The sequence below is a fragment of the Rhinatrema bivittatum genome, chromosome 5, assembly GCF_901001135.1.
Source record: "Rhinatrema bivittatum chromosome 5, aRhiBiv1.1, whole genome shotgun sequence".
NCBI lineage: Eukaryota > Metazoa > Chordata > Amphibia > Gymnophiona > Rhinatrematidae > Rhinatrema > Rhinatrema bivittatum.
This window is the reverse complement of record NC_042619.1, coordinates 375,850,846-375,867,769: the sequence shown is the minus strand read 5'-3', so window position 1 is coordinate 375,867,769 and position 16,924 is coordinate 375,850,846. Positions and strand designations below refer to the sequence as shown.

The 16,924-nt window shown below is 43.3% G+C and overlaps 1 protein-coding gene across 9 annotated transcripts in view; it reads right to left on the bottom strand.

Moving 5' to 3' along the window:
- MAP4K4 (mitogen-activated protein kinase kinase kinase kinase 4) overlaps positions 1 to 16,924 on the bottom strand; it is a 491,439-nt gene that overhangs the window by 229,246 nt on the left and 245,269 nt on the right. For all 9 annotated transcript variants that reach the window (XM_029604813.1, XM_029604806.1, XM_029604807.1 and 6 more), the window contains exons 4-5: positions 9,859 to 9,984; positions 8,313 to 8,423 (exon numbers count right to left, since the gene is read on the bottom strand). In XM_029604813.1, the coding sequence (XP_029460673.1) occupies positions 8,313 to 8,423; positions 9,859 to 9,984 (237 nt within the window). The remainder of the gene's footprint in view (positions 1 to 8,312; positions 8,424 to 9,858; positions 9,985 to 16,924) is intronic.

Sequence of the window (16,924 nt, the reverse complement as noted above, 5' to 3'; positions counted from 1 at the left end):
TTTCTCTTATTCCTGTCCTCCGGTAGCGGCGGTAGTGGGGACTCGCTCCCTTGTTGGCTAGTTTCTCTAGTTCGCTTCCGAACAGGAGTGTTCCCTTGTGAGTCTCGTTTTGGAGGATGCGTCAGCTGACCAGTTTCAGAGCCAGATTTGTCTTCTGGCCGCCACGCTCACACCTTCCCTGTCCCCATAATGGCAAGCTACCCTATCCCACATATTCACTACCCTACCCGCAGACCCACTTACGTTCCCCATAACTCCTCCGCCCATCGTAAAGTCCCTTCTCCCCATTCTCATCTTCCCCCCCCCCCCCCATCTCAATTTCTAGGACTCACAACCTTATCCATAATTCTCTTCAATGCCCAATCTCATTCCAAAAAAGCCATAATCCTTAACGACTTACTAATTGACTGTAAGCTGGAAATCTGCGCCATCACAGAGACCTGACTCAAGGACTGACATTGTCCACCTCAATCAGCTCCCCACTCTCTCCGAGTCCTGTAGGTCCAGTCTCCGCGCAGGTAATATCTTTTAAGGAAACTATACAAGGAAGCAATGGAATTTGTTCCATTTCTCCTGCCCCTTGGCAAGATGGGGCATTTCTGCTGTCCATTAGAGAGGTTTCATCTATCCCCATAGATGCTGCAGCAAGTGTTACTTTGTGCTTCAGAAGTCTGCAGTAATGCCATCTGAAAAATCTCTTTCCTCTAAAACTGATACCATAGTAACTATGATGGGTGGCCTTACGCAGAAGGCTGAAGAATTTTCTTCAATTGTTTAAAGATCATGATAAAAAAATTAAGGACGTCGTAGATAAATATTCAAAACTACAAGAATTTAATGCTCTTCTTGTCAGACAATTTAGTTTTACATCAGAAGTTGGAAAAATTAAAAAAGTGTAATTTAAGATCCCTTAATCTTCCTAAATGTCAATTATCTTCTTTGAAATTAAGTTTAGTGCCTAAAAACATGATTCTTTCTATAGTTACATAAGATGATAAGAAATTGGGGTTAAACCAAGAGTCTATCAAGCCCAGGATCCTGTTTCCAACAAACCAGGCCACAAGAACCTGGCAATTACCCAAACACCAAGAAGATCCCATGCTACTGATGCAATTAATAGCAGTAGCTATTCTCTAAGAAAACTTGATTAATAGCAGTTAATGGACTTCTCCCTCCAAGAACTTATCCAAACCTTTTTTGAACCCAGCTACACTAACTGCACTAACCACATCCTCTGCAACAAATTCCAGAGCTTGTGCATTCAGTGAAAAAGAATTTTCTCCGATTAGTCTTAAATGTGCTACTTGCTAACTTCAAGGAATGCCACCTAGTCCTTCTATTATCTGAAAGTGTAAATAACCGATTCACATCTACTCGTTCAAGACCTCTCATGATCTTAAAGACCTCTATCATATCCCCCCTCGCTGTCTTCTCCAAGCTGAACAGCTCTAATCTTTTCAGCCTCTCTTTACAGAAGAGCTGTTCCATCCCCTTTATCATTTTGGTTGCCCTTCTCTGTACCTTCTCCATCGCATCTATATCTTTCTTGAAATGTGGTGACCAGTTAAGGCATACTATCTTCCCAATTATAGAAAGGCTAGACCTGTAACTGAGAAACAATCACCTTGTCCTTACTGGTTTTGAGGGCTCTAGTGCTGAAATCTTGGAAGAGTCTACTTGGCTTATTTTTGCTCAGGAGTCTGATAAGTACTGGATCCCAAGCTCCTTTTGTCATCTTAGGAATAAGTCATTTTTAGGATGATGGAAACTATCAAAGAACAAAACTGTTGAACATATTGATAGGTATATTTTAATGGGACAACCATAGAAACATAGAAGTGACAGCAGAAGAAGACCAAACGGCCCATCCAGTCTGCCCAGCAAGCTTTCACACCTAATTGTTTTCATACTTATCTGTTACTCTGACCGCTGAAGTCAGGGCCCTTATTGGTAACTTTTTGATTCCACTTCCCTTCCACCCCCACCATTGATGTAGAGAGCAGTGCTGAAGCTGCATCTAAGTGAAGTATCTAGCTAATTGGTTTGGGGTAGTAACCGCCGTAATAAGCAAGCTACTCCCATGCTTGTTTATCCTGCCTGTGCAATTCAATCCTTGTTGGTTGTCTGAATATATATCCTCTTTACATCATTCCCTCCGCCGTTTAAAGCAGTGAACTGTGCTGGATATGTATTCCAAGTGAAGTATCAGGCTTAATTGATTCAGGGTAGTAACCGCCATAATAAGCAAGCTACTCCCATGCTTGTTTATCCTGCCTGTGCAATTCATTCCTTGTTGGTTGTCTGAATATAAATTGTCTTTTCTTCATTCTCCCTGCCGTTGAAGCAGAGAGCTATGCTGGATATGCATTGAAAATGAAGTATCAGGCTTATTTGGTTTGGGGTAGTAACCGCCGTAACAAGCAAGCTACTCCCCTGCATTTTTTTTGAGGATGCAAATCTTTTTTTCCACATTTCCTCTTGCCTTTGAAGCATAGAGCAATGTTGGAGCCACCTTAACTGTGTATGTTTATTGAATAAGGATATTAATCTCCAGGTAGTAGCCGTCTTTCCTGCAAGCAAGCCACCCCCGTGCCTCTTCTCTTCATACACATCTAGACTTTATGGATCCACAGTATTTATCCCACGCCCCTTTGAAATCCTTCACAGTTTTGATCTTCACCACTTCCTCCGGAAGGGCTTTCCAGGCATCCACCACCCTCTCCGTGAAGAAATACTTTCTGACATTGGTTCTAAGTCTTCCTCCCTGGAGTTTTAAATCGTGACCCTTGGTTCTGCTGATTTTTTTACAATAGGTTTGTCGTCTTTGGATCATTAAAACCTTTCAAGTATCTGAAAGTTTGAATCATATCACCCCTGCTCCTCCTTTCCTCCAGGGTGTACATATTTAGATTCTTCAATCTCTCCTCATAAGTCATTCGATGAAGACCCTCCACCTTTTTGGTCGCCCTTCTCTGGACCGCCTCCAACCTGTCTCTGTCCCTTCAGAGATATGGTCTCCAGAACTGAACACAGTACTCCAGGTGAGGCCTCACCAAGGACCTGTATAAGCTTCCCTTTTCTTACTCGATATTCCTCTCTCTATGCAGCCCAGCATTCTTCTGGCTTTAGCTATTGCCTTGTCACATTGTTTCGCCGACTTCAGATCATTAGAGACTATCACCCCAAGGTCTCTCTCCTGCTCTGTACATATTAGCCCTTCTCCCCCCATTGAATACAGTTCTTGGAGTTAGCCAAGGCAAGTCTTGCCTCACAAATTTGCTACTTTTTTTGAGGGCGCAAACAAACGTGGATAAAGGTGAGCCAGTTGATATAGTGTATCTGGATTTCCAGAAAGATTTGACAGAGTCCCTTATGAAAGACTTCTTAGGAAATTAGAAAGTCATCGAATGGGGCAGTGTCCTATTGTGGATTGTCAACTTGTTAAAAGACAGAAAACAGAGTAGGACTAAATGGTAAATTTTCCAAATGGAGAAAGGTGAATAGCGGAGTGCCCCAAAGATCTGTTCTAGGACCACTGCTTTTTAATATATTTATAAATGACCTGGTAATGGGAACAACTGAGGTGATCAAATTTGCTGATGACACAAAATTATTCAAAGTTGTTAAATCACAAGAGGATTGGGAGAAATTGCAAGAGGACAGGGCATGCAAATGGCATATGAAATTTAATGTAGACAAGTGCAATGTGATGCAGTAACCCAAATTATGGCTACACAATGCAAGATTCCACATTAGGAGTCACCACTCAGGAAAAAGGATCTAGGTGTCATTGTGTTGAAATCTTCTGCTCAGTTTGCAGTAGCAGACAAGAAATCAAATAGAATGCCAGCTATACTAGGAAAGGAATGGAGAATAAAACGGAATATCAATGCCTCTATCGCTGTGGTGCGACCTCTTGAGTATTGTGTTTACGCTTTGGAAAAGTACAAAGACCAGGGGACACACAATGAAGTTAACAAGGTAATACATTTAAAACTAATAAGAGAAAATATCTTTTTACTCAATACATAATTAAGCTCTGGAATTTCTTGCCAGAGGATGTGTTGAAAGCTGTTACTGTAGCTGCATTTAAAAAAAAAAGGTTTGGACAAGTTCCTGGAAGAAAAGTCCATTAACCATTATTAAAGGCAGAGTTGTAGAAATCCACTGCTTATTCTTGGGATAAGCAGCTTGGAATCCTGCCAGGTACTTGTGACCTGGATTGGCCACTGTTGGAAATATAATACTGGGCTTGATGGACCTTTGGGTCTGACCCAGTATGGCAAGACTTGTGATCTATTGCTTTTTTCCTGGTGTTAAAAGTATGCAGCAAAGAAGGAAAATTTTTATTGAGAAGAAAAAGGGTACTAGGACTTAGGAGGTACCTTTTCACTTAAGTTTCCATGTAAATTGTGTGTACAATATAAGAATGCTAATTATACATTTTGATGATCCTCTTTTTTTTTTTTTTTACAGAATCAATCTATTTTAAGTCCACATTATCCATGATGGCTTTTTGGACCTTATAAAGTATAGGGTTACTGTATTTTCCTTTTATTGATATTTTGGCTTTTCTCCCCCTGAGGAGCCATTAGACTTTAGTTTTCCAATGTTTATCTAATAAAACACCTTATTTAGTTTTTTGAAGGGCTACTTTATAAGGTGGTCTGGAGTTTTATGGTCATTTATGCTTTCCCATCAGTACTGATTTACATTTGTTTTAAATATTAAAATTCCCTCTCTGCCCATTTAAAGTGAAAATAGCTATTCAAATCTTTCATTTTTCACCTTTTTTTTTTCTAGTCTTTGGTGCAGATATTTGTGCATAAAAATTGAGGTATAATCATCTCGAAATGTCAGTTTTGATTTTTTGTTTAACAGACTGTTTTGAACGTGTAGACATGCTCTACTTTAATCACTTCCTTGAATTGCAGGTGCCAGAACATCACATGTTTCACAGCTTGACTTCTATTCACAGACATTGCAAGAGCATGGCTTTGGGGGTTTTTTTTCCCTCCTAGGTCTTTAACTGAAGAAACCAAAAAAAAAAATAATTGTGTATTAGTCTTGTTCAGTTCTTAGATGTATATAGAAAATTGAAGAAGAGGCAGAAGGTTTGAAATGAGAGAGTAAATTTGCACTAAAAAAGGTCTACCGTATATACTTGTGTATAAGTCAAGAAATTTATGCAAAAAATAAAATAAAATCAGCCTAGAGTAGCTGGCTCGACTTATACACGTGTTGTGCACAGTCCCCCACCCCTAAAACTCACCAAAAGCCTGTGGTGGTCCAGTGGGTAAGCCAGGAGCGATCTCCCGTTCCAGGGCCATCGGCTGCCCGTAAATTCCTTACCCCACCCCATGGCTGCCCTTCCTGTTCATCCCCCCCCCCCCAAACAGACTCACCAAAGTCAATGGTGGTCCGGCAGGGGGCCTGGGCACAATCTCTCGCACCTGGGCCGGCGGCTGCCAGTATTCAAAATGGTGCCGGCGGCCGTTTGCCATTACCATGTGACAGGGGCTACTGGTGCCATTGGCCAGCCCCCGCTGGAATACCAGGGACTTCGGTGAGCCTGTGGGGATTTGGAAGGTGGGGATTGAGCAGGGAGGGCAGCCATGGGGGGGGGGGGGGGGGAGATGGAGCAGGGAGGGCCATCCATGGAGGGTGGTGGGCGGCTTTGATTTTAAAAATACTTTTGACACTTAAAAATAATAATATTGGTTCTGTGTCTAGGAAGAATATTTAAGGAAGGCAGTCTATCAAGTAGGTGGGAGGGATTTTAAGTGGCAAGATATTCAGACCCGAACTAAATTGGTTGAGGCCCCTAGGTTTTGCCCTTGACTTATCCACGGGTGGCAGATAAACCTTGAGTTTAGGGCCCAAAAAAAAAAAAATCCCCTCTACTTATACATGAGATTGATTTATACAAGAATATATACTGTAATATAGCCACCAGTAATTGTTGCAAAGAAAAAAAATTGGATTCTTTACAGGTTGTGATGTCTTTTTAAGACATAAGTGTTAATGAAAGACGCTGCAGTACATGAGTTTGAGAACACACAGTTCCCTTCCTTCATGAACCCTATTATGACAGATAACATAAGGTCTGACAGAATAATCCTAACCATGGCTGACTTTAAATTACAAGCAAGGGAAACCTACATTAAAGGAGGAAGGTGAAGTCAGCTGAAACCTCAAAGGCACAACAAGAGCAGAAGCTTATTTCATGATCTTTCAGCTGAAAGAGCAAGCTTTAGCTGTGAAGTACAGACAAAAGCACCCAACAGCAGCAAAAGCTTCAGAATATTCCTTTGGTTAAATGTCTTGCTTTCCCACAGTGAAGGATCCTATGGTCCCCCGAGCACACTAGAGACCGAAGGACATTTTCTTTCATCCTGGGGACACATGTTGCCAAGGCATCTGACCATGTACTTTGATTTATCAAAAATACATTTTAACCCTCTAAGATGAGAGCAGGGAAAGGAAAATTATAAGCCTCTGCCCACTGCAACAACATATGAAAGGAACGAAGCCTCCAAGGAAAAAAAAAATAGATACCCAGACTTTTATTGATTTCTTAAGCTTCAAGTTTAGCCCTTTTCTATTGTTTTGTTAGCCACCTAATAATTTTCAATATTTTTTGCACCGTTATAAAATACTTGTTAAAATTGTGTAAATATATTTTTAAATAGAGGAGTTTGTTTTCAAAGGTTATGCATTAACTGGTGAGATTAAGCTATAAATATTACCACTACTAAATTTATATTATGGTACTCCTTAGCCACACATTGTCAAAGTATGCAATCTTTCTGCGATTGATCTCCAAACTTGAGGTCCCAATGCAGTAGAGAGAAACCTCCAAATTGATTTTCTGCTCCGGAGCTGAAGTGGCGAGTTCCGATAAAGATGTGCACCAGCGCAAAAGCAGGAGACACCATGGCAGAAATCACTGGCAGTGGTTTATTTAATCAAGCTTCTTTAGGGCTTCTGATTTTAAGTTTTAACTGATAGCCCTGATAAGCACCCTGCAATGCAAAAAACTAAAGGCGTTTTATTCGATAAACATTGGAAAACCATCCCCTTTCCCCTTAGTATTCTCTCTTCTCTCCTTTGCCTACCCTGGGATCCTCGGCACCATTTTTGTGCCTTATCCTCAGCTGCTCAAACGTTATGTATTTGAGCAACCAGAAAAGGTACCTAGAACTAGTAATCTGTGCCGTGAAAACAGATAACTCTGTACCCCTAAAGAATCCCTAACTAGCTGGAAAATAAACACCTAAAATCAGAAAGCATATTTATATTGAGGGACCCTTGTTTTCAATTTTTAAATTTGCCTGCAAATTTCAATGACTGAATAACTGATTTTTCAGTTATTTTTCCACCAACTGTTATAAAGGTGAAATTCCCAGGCATAATAAAATAAAAATTGAAAACGAAGGTCCCTTTTTACATTCCACAAAAACCAATAAGTTGATCAATGCACATTACAATATACACAAATCAAATACTACAGTTAAAAACATACATAAAATTTAAACATGATTAATTGAAGTTTAGCAGATTTTTATAGCAGCTAGTACAGAGATTTTTAGGGTGCTGACCAGCTTTGCAGATTTTTTTCCTGAACACAAAAAGAGTTTTCTACCTTAAATTTGAACTTTGTTTCAGTGCAAAATATTTTGCATCTTAGGACTTTACAATGCAATGTGGGGATGACAGAATAAAAGGGCCAGTTGACTCAAAGCCCTGTCCACACTACCAAGGATATATTACAGCTGCTTGCCTTACAAAACATGAGTGCCTGTAGGGTATTCTCTCTTTCCCTTTGTTCTCTACCATCCTGGGCAGATTACATAGGTTTGCAACACTACAACATCCCTATCCTTTTCCTACCCCTGTCCTCTGTATCTGTCATAAGCATGCTTAATGCTGTCTCAGTACGCCTTCTACCACCTGTGTTGGTAGGTTGTTTCAGTACTGGCAGGAATCAGTACACAGCAGTCAACTTTTCAAAACTGCTGTGGGTGCTAAACTCAAACACAAATTACCCCCCTTCCTGGGAAGAGTGAAGGAGTTTGCCCGCCACACCCCCAGAGCTGGTACATTTGCTATGACAGAATTCAAGCACCCTTGGGACAGAGGATAGTGGGTAGGGAAGACGACTGGGGTTGCAGCATTTCAGAACAATCCACCCTTCAATTCAATTTCATGCCTACACATCACAGCAATAACATCGGTCAAGGTCCATGATTAAGAGATGCAGGACTAATATGGGCTCACGAACAGGCACAGCCTGGTTCATCCTTCCTTACCCTGAGGATCTCTCGGGAGATGTAAGCAATCCAGTCTTCCTTCAAAGTATTCCCTTTTGTGTTCTTGACAAGGTCCGTTATGGAGCCTGCACCGCAAAATTCCATGACAAGCTGCAGGACAAAAAAAACCTCAAAAACGTTAACACAAATGCTAGTGGCAAACACGTGACTCTCATACAAGCAGGGACAGCATTCACCGTGAATGCAAAATATCGGGCACACATCACAGCAAGACCCAAAAAAAAAAAAAAATGGTATGAAAGAGCTTTCAATGTTTTAAACCAGGGATGGGCAAACGTTTGGGCTCCAGGGCCACACTGGTGGCCGAATCCAAGTGAAGCGTGCGTTCTTCCCTCTTATCCTCGTTGGTCTAAGCTGGGGGTAAAGATCCCAAAGATTTGAGAGACAAGGGGGCAACATCGCTTCTGATCCATGGCAGTAACATGCCCTCGCCACTACAGGCCAACTTGAAAACCTCCCGTGGGCCAGATGTGCATGGCAAGTTTGCACCCTCCCTCCCTCCCATCTGTTTTAAACCAGACCATATGGAACCTCACTAACTATGGCCTCCTTTGGGAGCTTGCTACTTTTAGATTTCTACTTATGAGTTTTATCTCTGCCTTCTGTCATGTGTGTGATCATCATATTTTCAAAAGGTTCAACAATAGAGTGCCTTTACCGATGGTGCAAGAACATGGCTGCTTACTAAGCTTTCTCCAGTGAACAGAGGAAAAGGATGAAAGCAAGAAGCTAATATGGGTTCTCCCACACACCCTCTCCCAGAAAGTACCTAAGTATTGAAGAGGCGCTAGCTTAGTAAGAACATTTCACATTTTGTATAGTTCAAATTCCTGATTCTTCTAAGCATATTTAAGGGGGGGGGGGGGAGGAGGCCTCTGGAGATGCATATTACATTGTACAGAGACCACCTTTGCACAGAGTTTTGCCCAAGCCTGTTAGCGGTTAGAATATCTATTTGTAAAAAAAAAAAAAAAAAAAAAATTCTCACTCCCCAAAAATGTACCAGTTTAGGTTCCTGTACAATAGCGCACACTGATATTTTAAATTGGTCAGCTTCTGAAGGAAAAAAAAAACCCCCATCCGATTTCCTTCCTAAAATGTCTCAGGCCAGCTCCTAAAGGAATCTTCCCAAGATTTACGATGCACTGAAGTTACTTCTTTCAAACATGGTAGCCCTGGAAGGAGCGGCCAAATCATTAACAGCAAGGCCTGTTACCTTCTAGTCTGTGTGCCCGTGCCAGCCACACGCCAGCCTCGCTTACTGAAGGAGATGCCGCCGCCCCTCCACCTGTATTTTGGCAACGCTATGTGCATCTTCTACTGCAGGGCCTCCTGCAAAAATTCAATTTGGAGGTCCCTTGGTTCAAATTGTGTGGGCTGACAACGGCACCTGCTGTTGCTGCTTCTTCCTGGTCCACATGGTCCCGGTCCTCCCATGTATGCAGACCCCACCTCCACCCCCGTTCTGCTGCACCTATAACAGAAGGTAGCGGCTAGGAACACCCCTGGACGTTTGTCCACTTACCCAAAGCTGGTCGTCATGACCCGGGGGACTTTTCTTTATGAAAGCACCATAGTATGTGGCAATGTTTCTATGATGAGAATATTTCTTCAGCATGTTTATTTCCAGTTTAATTTCTTCTTCTTCATCCTGGACAAGAAAAAGGAGCCACAAAAATCCATCATACATTGCATAAATCATATATCTGGAAACACAAACAGTGGGAGAGGGACACCAAGGGGCAGATTTACTAAAGCCGCATTGGGGCAATAATGGAGGTTACTGGTGGCTTAACACATGTTAATAGGTAAAATAAAAGTGCACATTATCGCCTTAAGTGTTAGTGCAGGAAAAAAATTCTGGCCCAATATGTGGCCAAAAGTAATGAGTTGCATTGCATGCAAACACATGCAAAGCAGCTCATTACTATGCAAAGGAAATAACATGGCTTACATAAAAAAAAAAAAGAAGGTACCAGCAAAAGTTAAAGAAAGTTAGCTACACCTCTGGAGGCATCAGTCTCCCAGTGTTTCCAGGAGAAAGCTATGCGTGCCTATGCTCCTGGGCTTCACTTTAAAGGCCTGTGAAATAGACTCCCCTCCTCCTGTGAGGCAGTGGTATAAAACCAGCCCTCCTCCCTGAAATGGCACGCTGCCATCCAAAATAATAGAAACACACCCCCCCCCAGGTAAAACAATACTGTCAACAGGGCTCACTGTAGATGACAGGATAAAACAGCTATGACATGTGGGCAACGTCTTCCAGCAGTACCTTAAGCTTCTCTCCTAGCTCATAGAGCTTTGGCTCATGGGCAGGAGTTATCACACCTGCGATAACTCCTCTCAGATGACTGTAGAACTTAGCTATAATTAAGTAGTTGATTTTTCAGGGAGGTGAGTGGGCATGAAGCATGGTTAACTCATCCTGCTGTCAGAGAAACCCATTTATGGTAAGCAAACTTGCTTTGAGCTGACAAGCAGGGCTGAATTAGGGATGACATGTGGGGAGTCCCAAGCTAAGGTTGCGTGGCAGAGCACTCACTTAAAAAAGCAGCCATGAATCCACATGGAGAGAGAAGTACTGGGTGAACAGGCTGCACAAAAACTGCGTACTCAAAGCCACTGGCACTTCATGAAACACTGCCTAGATAGTAAACAGGAATGAAAGTATGAATAGATGACCAAGTTGCAGCTTTTCAAATGTCTTCAATGGGCACTGCTCAGAGATGAACCACTGAGGAAGGCATGGATCTTACTTGAACCTTGACACAGTCTATCTGGAAGGCAGCCAGAGTGTAGCAATGTGGAATACAGTCTGCCAGCCAGTTGAACAACATGCATTTGTCAACAGTTATTCCCAGTCTGTTAGGGATTGTAAAAGTCCAACACTCCTGCCTGGGAAGGCCCTATCACTAGCCAGTCATCAAGGTAGGTGTGTAGGGAGTTCACTTTGAACTTTTCCCACAACAGGCTCTTGTTCAACCTTTGTAAATCCTAGCTCTGACTTCTTGAAGATAAGGAAATACTGGGAGTAGAAACCCTTTGTCAAGCTCTTTGGAAGGGACAGGATCCATCATTCACTGGCTGAGAAGCAACTATACCATGAAATGGAGCCAAATCAAGTGATATGGATCTGGAATAAAGGGCAAAAATCAGTACAGCACTGGAGGATGGGAAAGCACAAACTAATCAGATTCCACAATTTAGAGCACCCAATAGTCCTTGGTGATCTGAAACCACTCTTCTAGGAATCTTCCTTCCTAGTAAAGGGGTCAAACACTAAGCTCAGGCATCAACTGGGTCTTTTGCAGCATCTTTAGCCAACATCTCTCACACTGACGTCCATGTGCCAGAAGCTGCTGTTGTAGAGGAGGTGCACAATACTATTGAAATGGCTGAAGGATCATCTCTGGAATAAGGAATATTTAAAAGCAAAGTAAGGACACTAGAAAATGACAGCTTTTCAGCTCCTGTCAATAGAGACTGAATGGTGGCATGCTGCTTCTTAATTTGGGTGACTGTTTCTCCAACCTTGCCCCTCAAACAAGGAGCATTAGCCAAATTGTTGAAAATCTTCATGCAAGGTGCTGGCTCTTACCCAGGCCATCCAATGTGCTCTGTTGGCCACTGCCAAAGACCTAACTGTAGTATCAAACGATTAATGTACCAAGAGTAAATAACAGCCACACTCTTGTGTCCAGAAGAGTCTGAGGAAAACTCATCTTCTCTCCATCCAGTGACCCCCACCAGAGGTTTTAGCGTATTGATACAACTATGTGCGAGTTGTATCATGTAGAACTGATATTCCATGAGCTCTGTAAGACCTTCATCCAAAATCTGTCCAACAATCTTGGATCCTTAGAAGGGGAGGATATTGGAAAAGATTCTAATCAATTTAGCTCATTTTAATGTTTTAATGTTGACTCTACAACCACTGACTGATAAGGTAAGCTGGACAAATCCAAACTTGGCTTGTTGCACTCTACCGGGGGACAGGAGGCTGGACTCTCCTCACATTCTCATTTGTAAATCGCATAGGGTTGAATGAACTGGAATAGTTGCAGGCTTGGACGGTGTTTACAGAATTTGGATAAAAAACTTGAGGTGCTCACAAGGCAGCGCATGCGCTGGGACTCCCGTGCATATTCCATAGAGGAAAAAAAAGCACTGAGCTAGGATAAAAAAAAAAAGTGTCCTTCAGCACTATCCACATGACATGGCTAATCCAGCCCTGCTTGTTAACAAAGAATGTGATCCCCACCTTCTGACCCTCAAAGAGACAAACAACATCCCTGGGGAAGGGGGGGAGGTCAGTTGATCTCCAATTGTTCCTGCCCCATGGCACTATTTTTCGAAATAGTGCCATTTATCCCCGACACTCCTTTTACCTTTCGGGGGAGCCCACACACTAAGATGCTCCAGGCATCAGCAGGTACTATTTGGAAAATGGTGCTGGTGGGGCAGGAATGAGTGGGGATTGTTCCTGCCTCTACTGGAATGCTAGGGACTTTGAGATATTGCTCTTTAAGGGTCTTGGGGGGGGGGGGTTGGGGAATGATTCCCTTTTACCTAGGTCAGGGGTGAGCAAACTGGGGGGAGCATGAACGACTCTGAAGGAGGATATTCTGACTGTCCAATCAGGGAAGAAAAATGGTGACGCTTAATGCAAACTCAGGAGAGAGGGAACTGCAAGAGCATAGTGACTTCACTGTAAGCATACATGGCTTAGCCTTGCATCTGTTTCAATGGGCTGCATAGAGAAGCAGATGACCATGGCAGGCCTTGGCATGGCTCTGCTTACTCTGAAGTTGACATGGACACGAGAGGAGCCACTATGGTGTTCCACAACCCAGGAAGAGTTGCCACCCTCAAGCCTCAGCCCAGGAGGAGCTCCTGTTGCTGCCAGATCCCTACCCATAGTGAGAGATCACAACTGTTGCCCACCCAGGGGAAAAGAAGTGGTGAGGTAGGTGAGGGGAATGGGCAAAGATGCCAGAGAGGATGAGGTGGAAAAGAAGAAGAAAGGTAAAAAAAAGTAAAAAAAAATAAAAACAACAAAAGTTAAATAAGCAAATGAAAGCATGAGAGAAAGAAACTAAGAAAAACTCAAAAATAGAGCAAAAATTCAAAATGAACAGTATTAAAAAAAAAGAAAAAGCAAAAAAAACAAAGTCAGGCAGGGTGGGATGGAGGTTTTTTCTCAGTTCCTAAACAATTTTGTCTGGCAGCTAAATATTTTGATAAATTTTCCAGCTCTTACCATTGTGAAGTGTGGCTTGTCTGGCTGTGGTGCATCTTTTTCTGGGTATAGCCTATCTTTTTGCTGTACTCTGTGTGTGGTGTGGTGTGTTCTCTGGTATATCTTTTTCTGTCTAGGTGTGCATCTCTGTGACTTTCTGGCTGTTGGATTTCAGTCTCTTAGGGGTATGGGGCAACTTGTGTCTGAGGTCTCTGTTTTACTCTATCGATCTGGGTGTGGGGTGCCATTCTACCTGGATACAAGTTATTTCTCTCTGTCTGGTATGGGATGTCTGCCGCGGTACCCCATGTGTGTTCATACTCCTTTCAGCAACTTGAAGAGAAACAAAAGGGGAGCTTGTGGCAGTGTGGCTACCTGATGGATACTAAATATATTGATATAAATATAGAGATATAAAATAACTTCCAACAAAATGAATGAATGTAAAGGGGGGAGGCTATAGTTCAAAATGTTTTTCTCACCACTGACCTAGGGGGTATGGAGGAGTACTACCATTAGTAGTACTACCATTAGTACTACTTATTATTTTAATATTTTAATATATAATATATAATAATATATAATATATATATATAATATATAATATATATATATATATATATATATATATATAATATATAATATATATATAATATATAATATATATATATATATAATATATAATATATATATAATATATAATATATAATATATAATATTTTAATATATAAGTAATATTTTATTACTTATTATTAGGAGTACTACCATTAGTAGTACTTCCTGATGTGCTACCAGCTCCCAAAATGGGCACAGAGTGCAATTTGATAGGATACCCAATAGATTCAATTGTTTCCTTGGCGGACGATGGACAGGACCCATTAATACGAGGTTATACTGTGCCACTGGTTCACAAAGAACCATGGCCTGCACTAGACCAGAAGTTCCATTGTCCCAGGTATGGGCACCTGGCTTATGTTCCCTATGAACCAGTCAAAATCCCGTACCTGGAGTTGACAGAGGAGTCAAGCTGGGACTTGGGGGCGCTCTGCTGCCTAAGGCTGCCGCGGGAGCCCTGACAGTTTTGACAGGAGCAAGGGGGCAGAAGAAAGTATTTTCTTGGGTGGCGAAAAGAAAAAAAAACAACTTCTTTGGATCCAGTCTTGCCAGCCTCCTAGAAGAGGAGGATAGGTCCCAAGTACTGACTGTTGTTGGAGGTTTTCATGGTGGTCCTGAAGTTGAGCCTCAGTGTCCCTCACTAACTCCAAGGAGGTTCTCTCCAGTATACAGCATGTCAGTGAGTTGCTCCTGTTCCTCTGGTTGGAGATCAGAGGCCCGCAGCCATACCATTCTGCGGGCATCGGTTCCTGCTGCACAGACTCAATGCCATTTCAAAAACATAGGTCACACGGACCTCGTGTTTGCTGCATTCCAGGCCCTTATGCACCAGCGACATGAGTGTCCTGTTGCTGTTGAAGCAGCTGCTCAGCCATCTCCTGCACCTACTTCCAGATGTCCCATGAGTACTGGCTCATATAGAACTGGTAGGGCGCCATGCAGGCAATGAGCATGGCGCCTTGAAAGACTTTCCTCCCAAGACAATCCATCACTCTATGGTCCTTCACCTGAGGCACGGAGGAATGAATCCGAGAGTGCTTGGCCCTCGAAGATGGATTTGACCACCACTGGCTGTTGCAGCAATTGATGCTTATCGAATCCAGCGGCCTTCTGGACAAGACCCTATCAGAATTCTTATTAATGGGAGACACTGGGGTGGGGGGGGATGTTCCCATATCCTCAGCAGCAACTCCTTAAGGACCTCATGTACCCGCCACAAACCCCTTAGGAGGCTCTCCAGCATTTTGTACATGGCATCCTCCATCTACAACTGAAACGGGATGGCTTCCGCCATCACCCTCACAAAACCTGCAAAAACAGTCTTCAGGCTTCTTCTTTCACTCCTCTGGAGAAATGTCTAAAGGGAGACCCTCTGAGGTCTCTGAAACGTCATTCCCCAGAGTTCATAGGGTTCCTCATCCTCACAAAGGCACGGGGCATGGGTCCCTAAGTGCAGGCACCGGTAGAACTGGTCAGGAGGCAACAGGCTTCTGCATCTCCACTGGCCTCAGGGAGTTTCCTCCATGGAAGAACATGTGACAATTACTGTCTCGGTAGGGGGAGGCTTCTGTGTCCCAGGAACAGATGCCAGATGGGTCGGAAAATGCACCAATGAGCACACTGAGCTTCTTCAGAAGCAGTACAAGGTTGGGCAGCACCGGATCCAGTACCGTAGGTGCAACAAGACCGAAGCCCTGTGGCACCTGGTCCAGTACCGTAGGTGCAACAGAACCGAAGCCCTCTGGCACCCGGTCCACCACTAGCTGGACTCTGTGCTCCAGCTCCTCCTCGAACACTGCTGATGCCAACACCAATTGGGAGGAAGGAGGGGTGGCCAGATCCTCTTTGGACCCTTTTAAGTTGGATCAGTGACTGGCAACAGGACCAGTGGAGACTGTCACAGACCCCTGGGCACAGAGTATTGGCACTCCTCGCCACAGGGTCGCTTCATGGGTATTGCAGTGAAAGCTGGTACATCCCTGTGCCCAGCAGCATGCAACTATGGAGACCGGTACCAATGCTTCTTTGGCTTGCCTTGATGCTTGGCCCAGAACTTCCTGGTGCAGAAGCCAATGAGGAACCAGATGTCCTTGGCCTGGAGGAGATGGATGATGATGCGTCTCCAGGGCACCTGTCCGTCGATGGCATCAACAGTACAGACTGATGGCTTGGGGGTCCATCAGTGCTGCTCCTTGATCCTTAGATGCAGATAGCTCAGATTTATTTTTTTTTGACCCGAAGAGTTGTTCCATCTTGTCTAGTAGAAGACTATATCCCATCAGTGTCATCTGGACACAAGTGGCAAACCCAGACCATGCAATGCCCCCAGACATGCAGCTCCATGTTGGACATTGTCCTCTGGCACTGGGGGCATCACTGAAAACTGGATGTGGTCATGTCTGACTAAACAAAAGGGGCACAAACTGAAGCCAATTGCAACAGGGAGACTATGGGGGTGGGCACAGAGGCACCGCTGCCATGGGGATCAATCGCAAAAGGAAAACTTACTCGAATTGCCGAAATCCCTGAATAGGAGACTCTATGGGAGGGCACCATGAGCGACCCGGTGACTGAACAAGGTAAAACCCGTGAAAAACATGAGAAAAAAAATGTTTTCCACAAGGCCAAAAACCAGCCAAAGTGAGCTTAGTCACTGTGAAAGGCTTACAGCTCTGCAGAAAAAGACTGGAGAGGGACCCCACGTGAATATGTGGTATAGGACATGCTGGGCATGGTC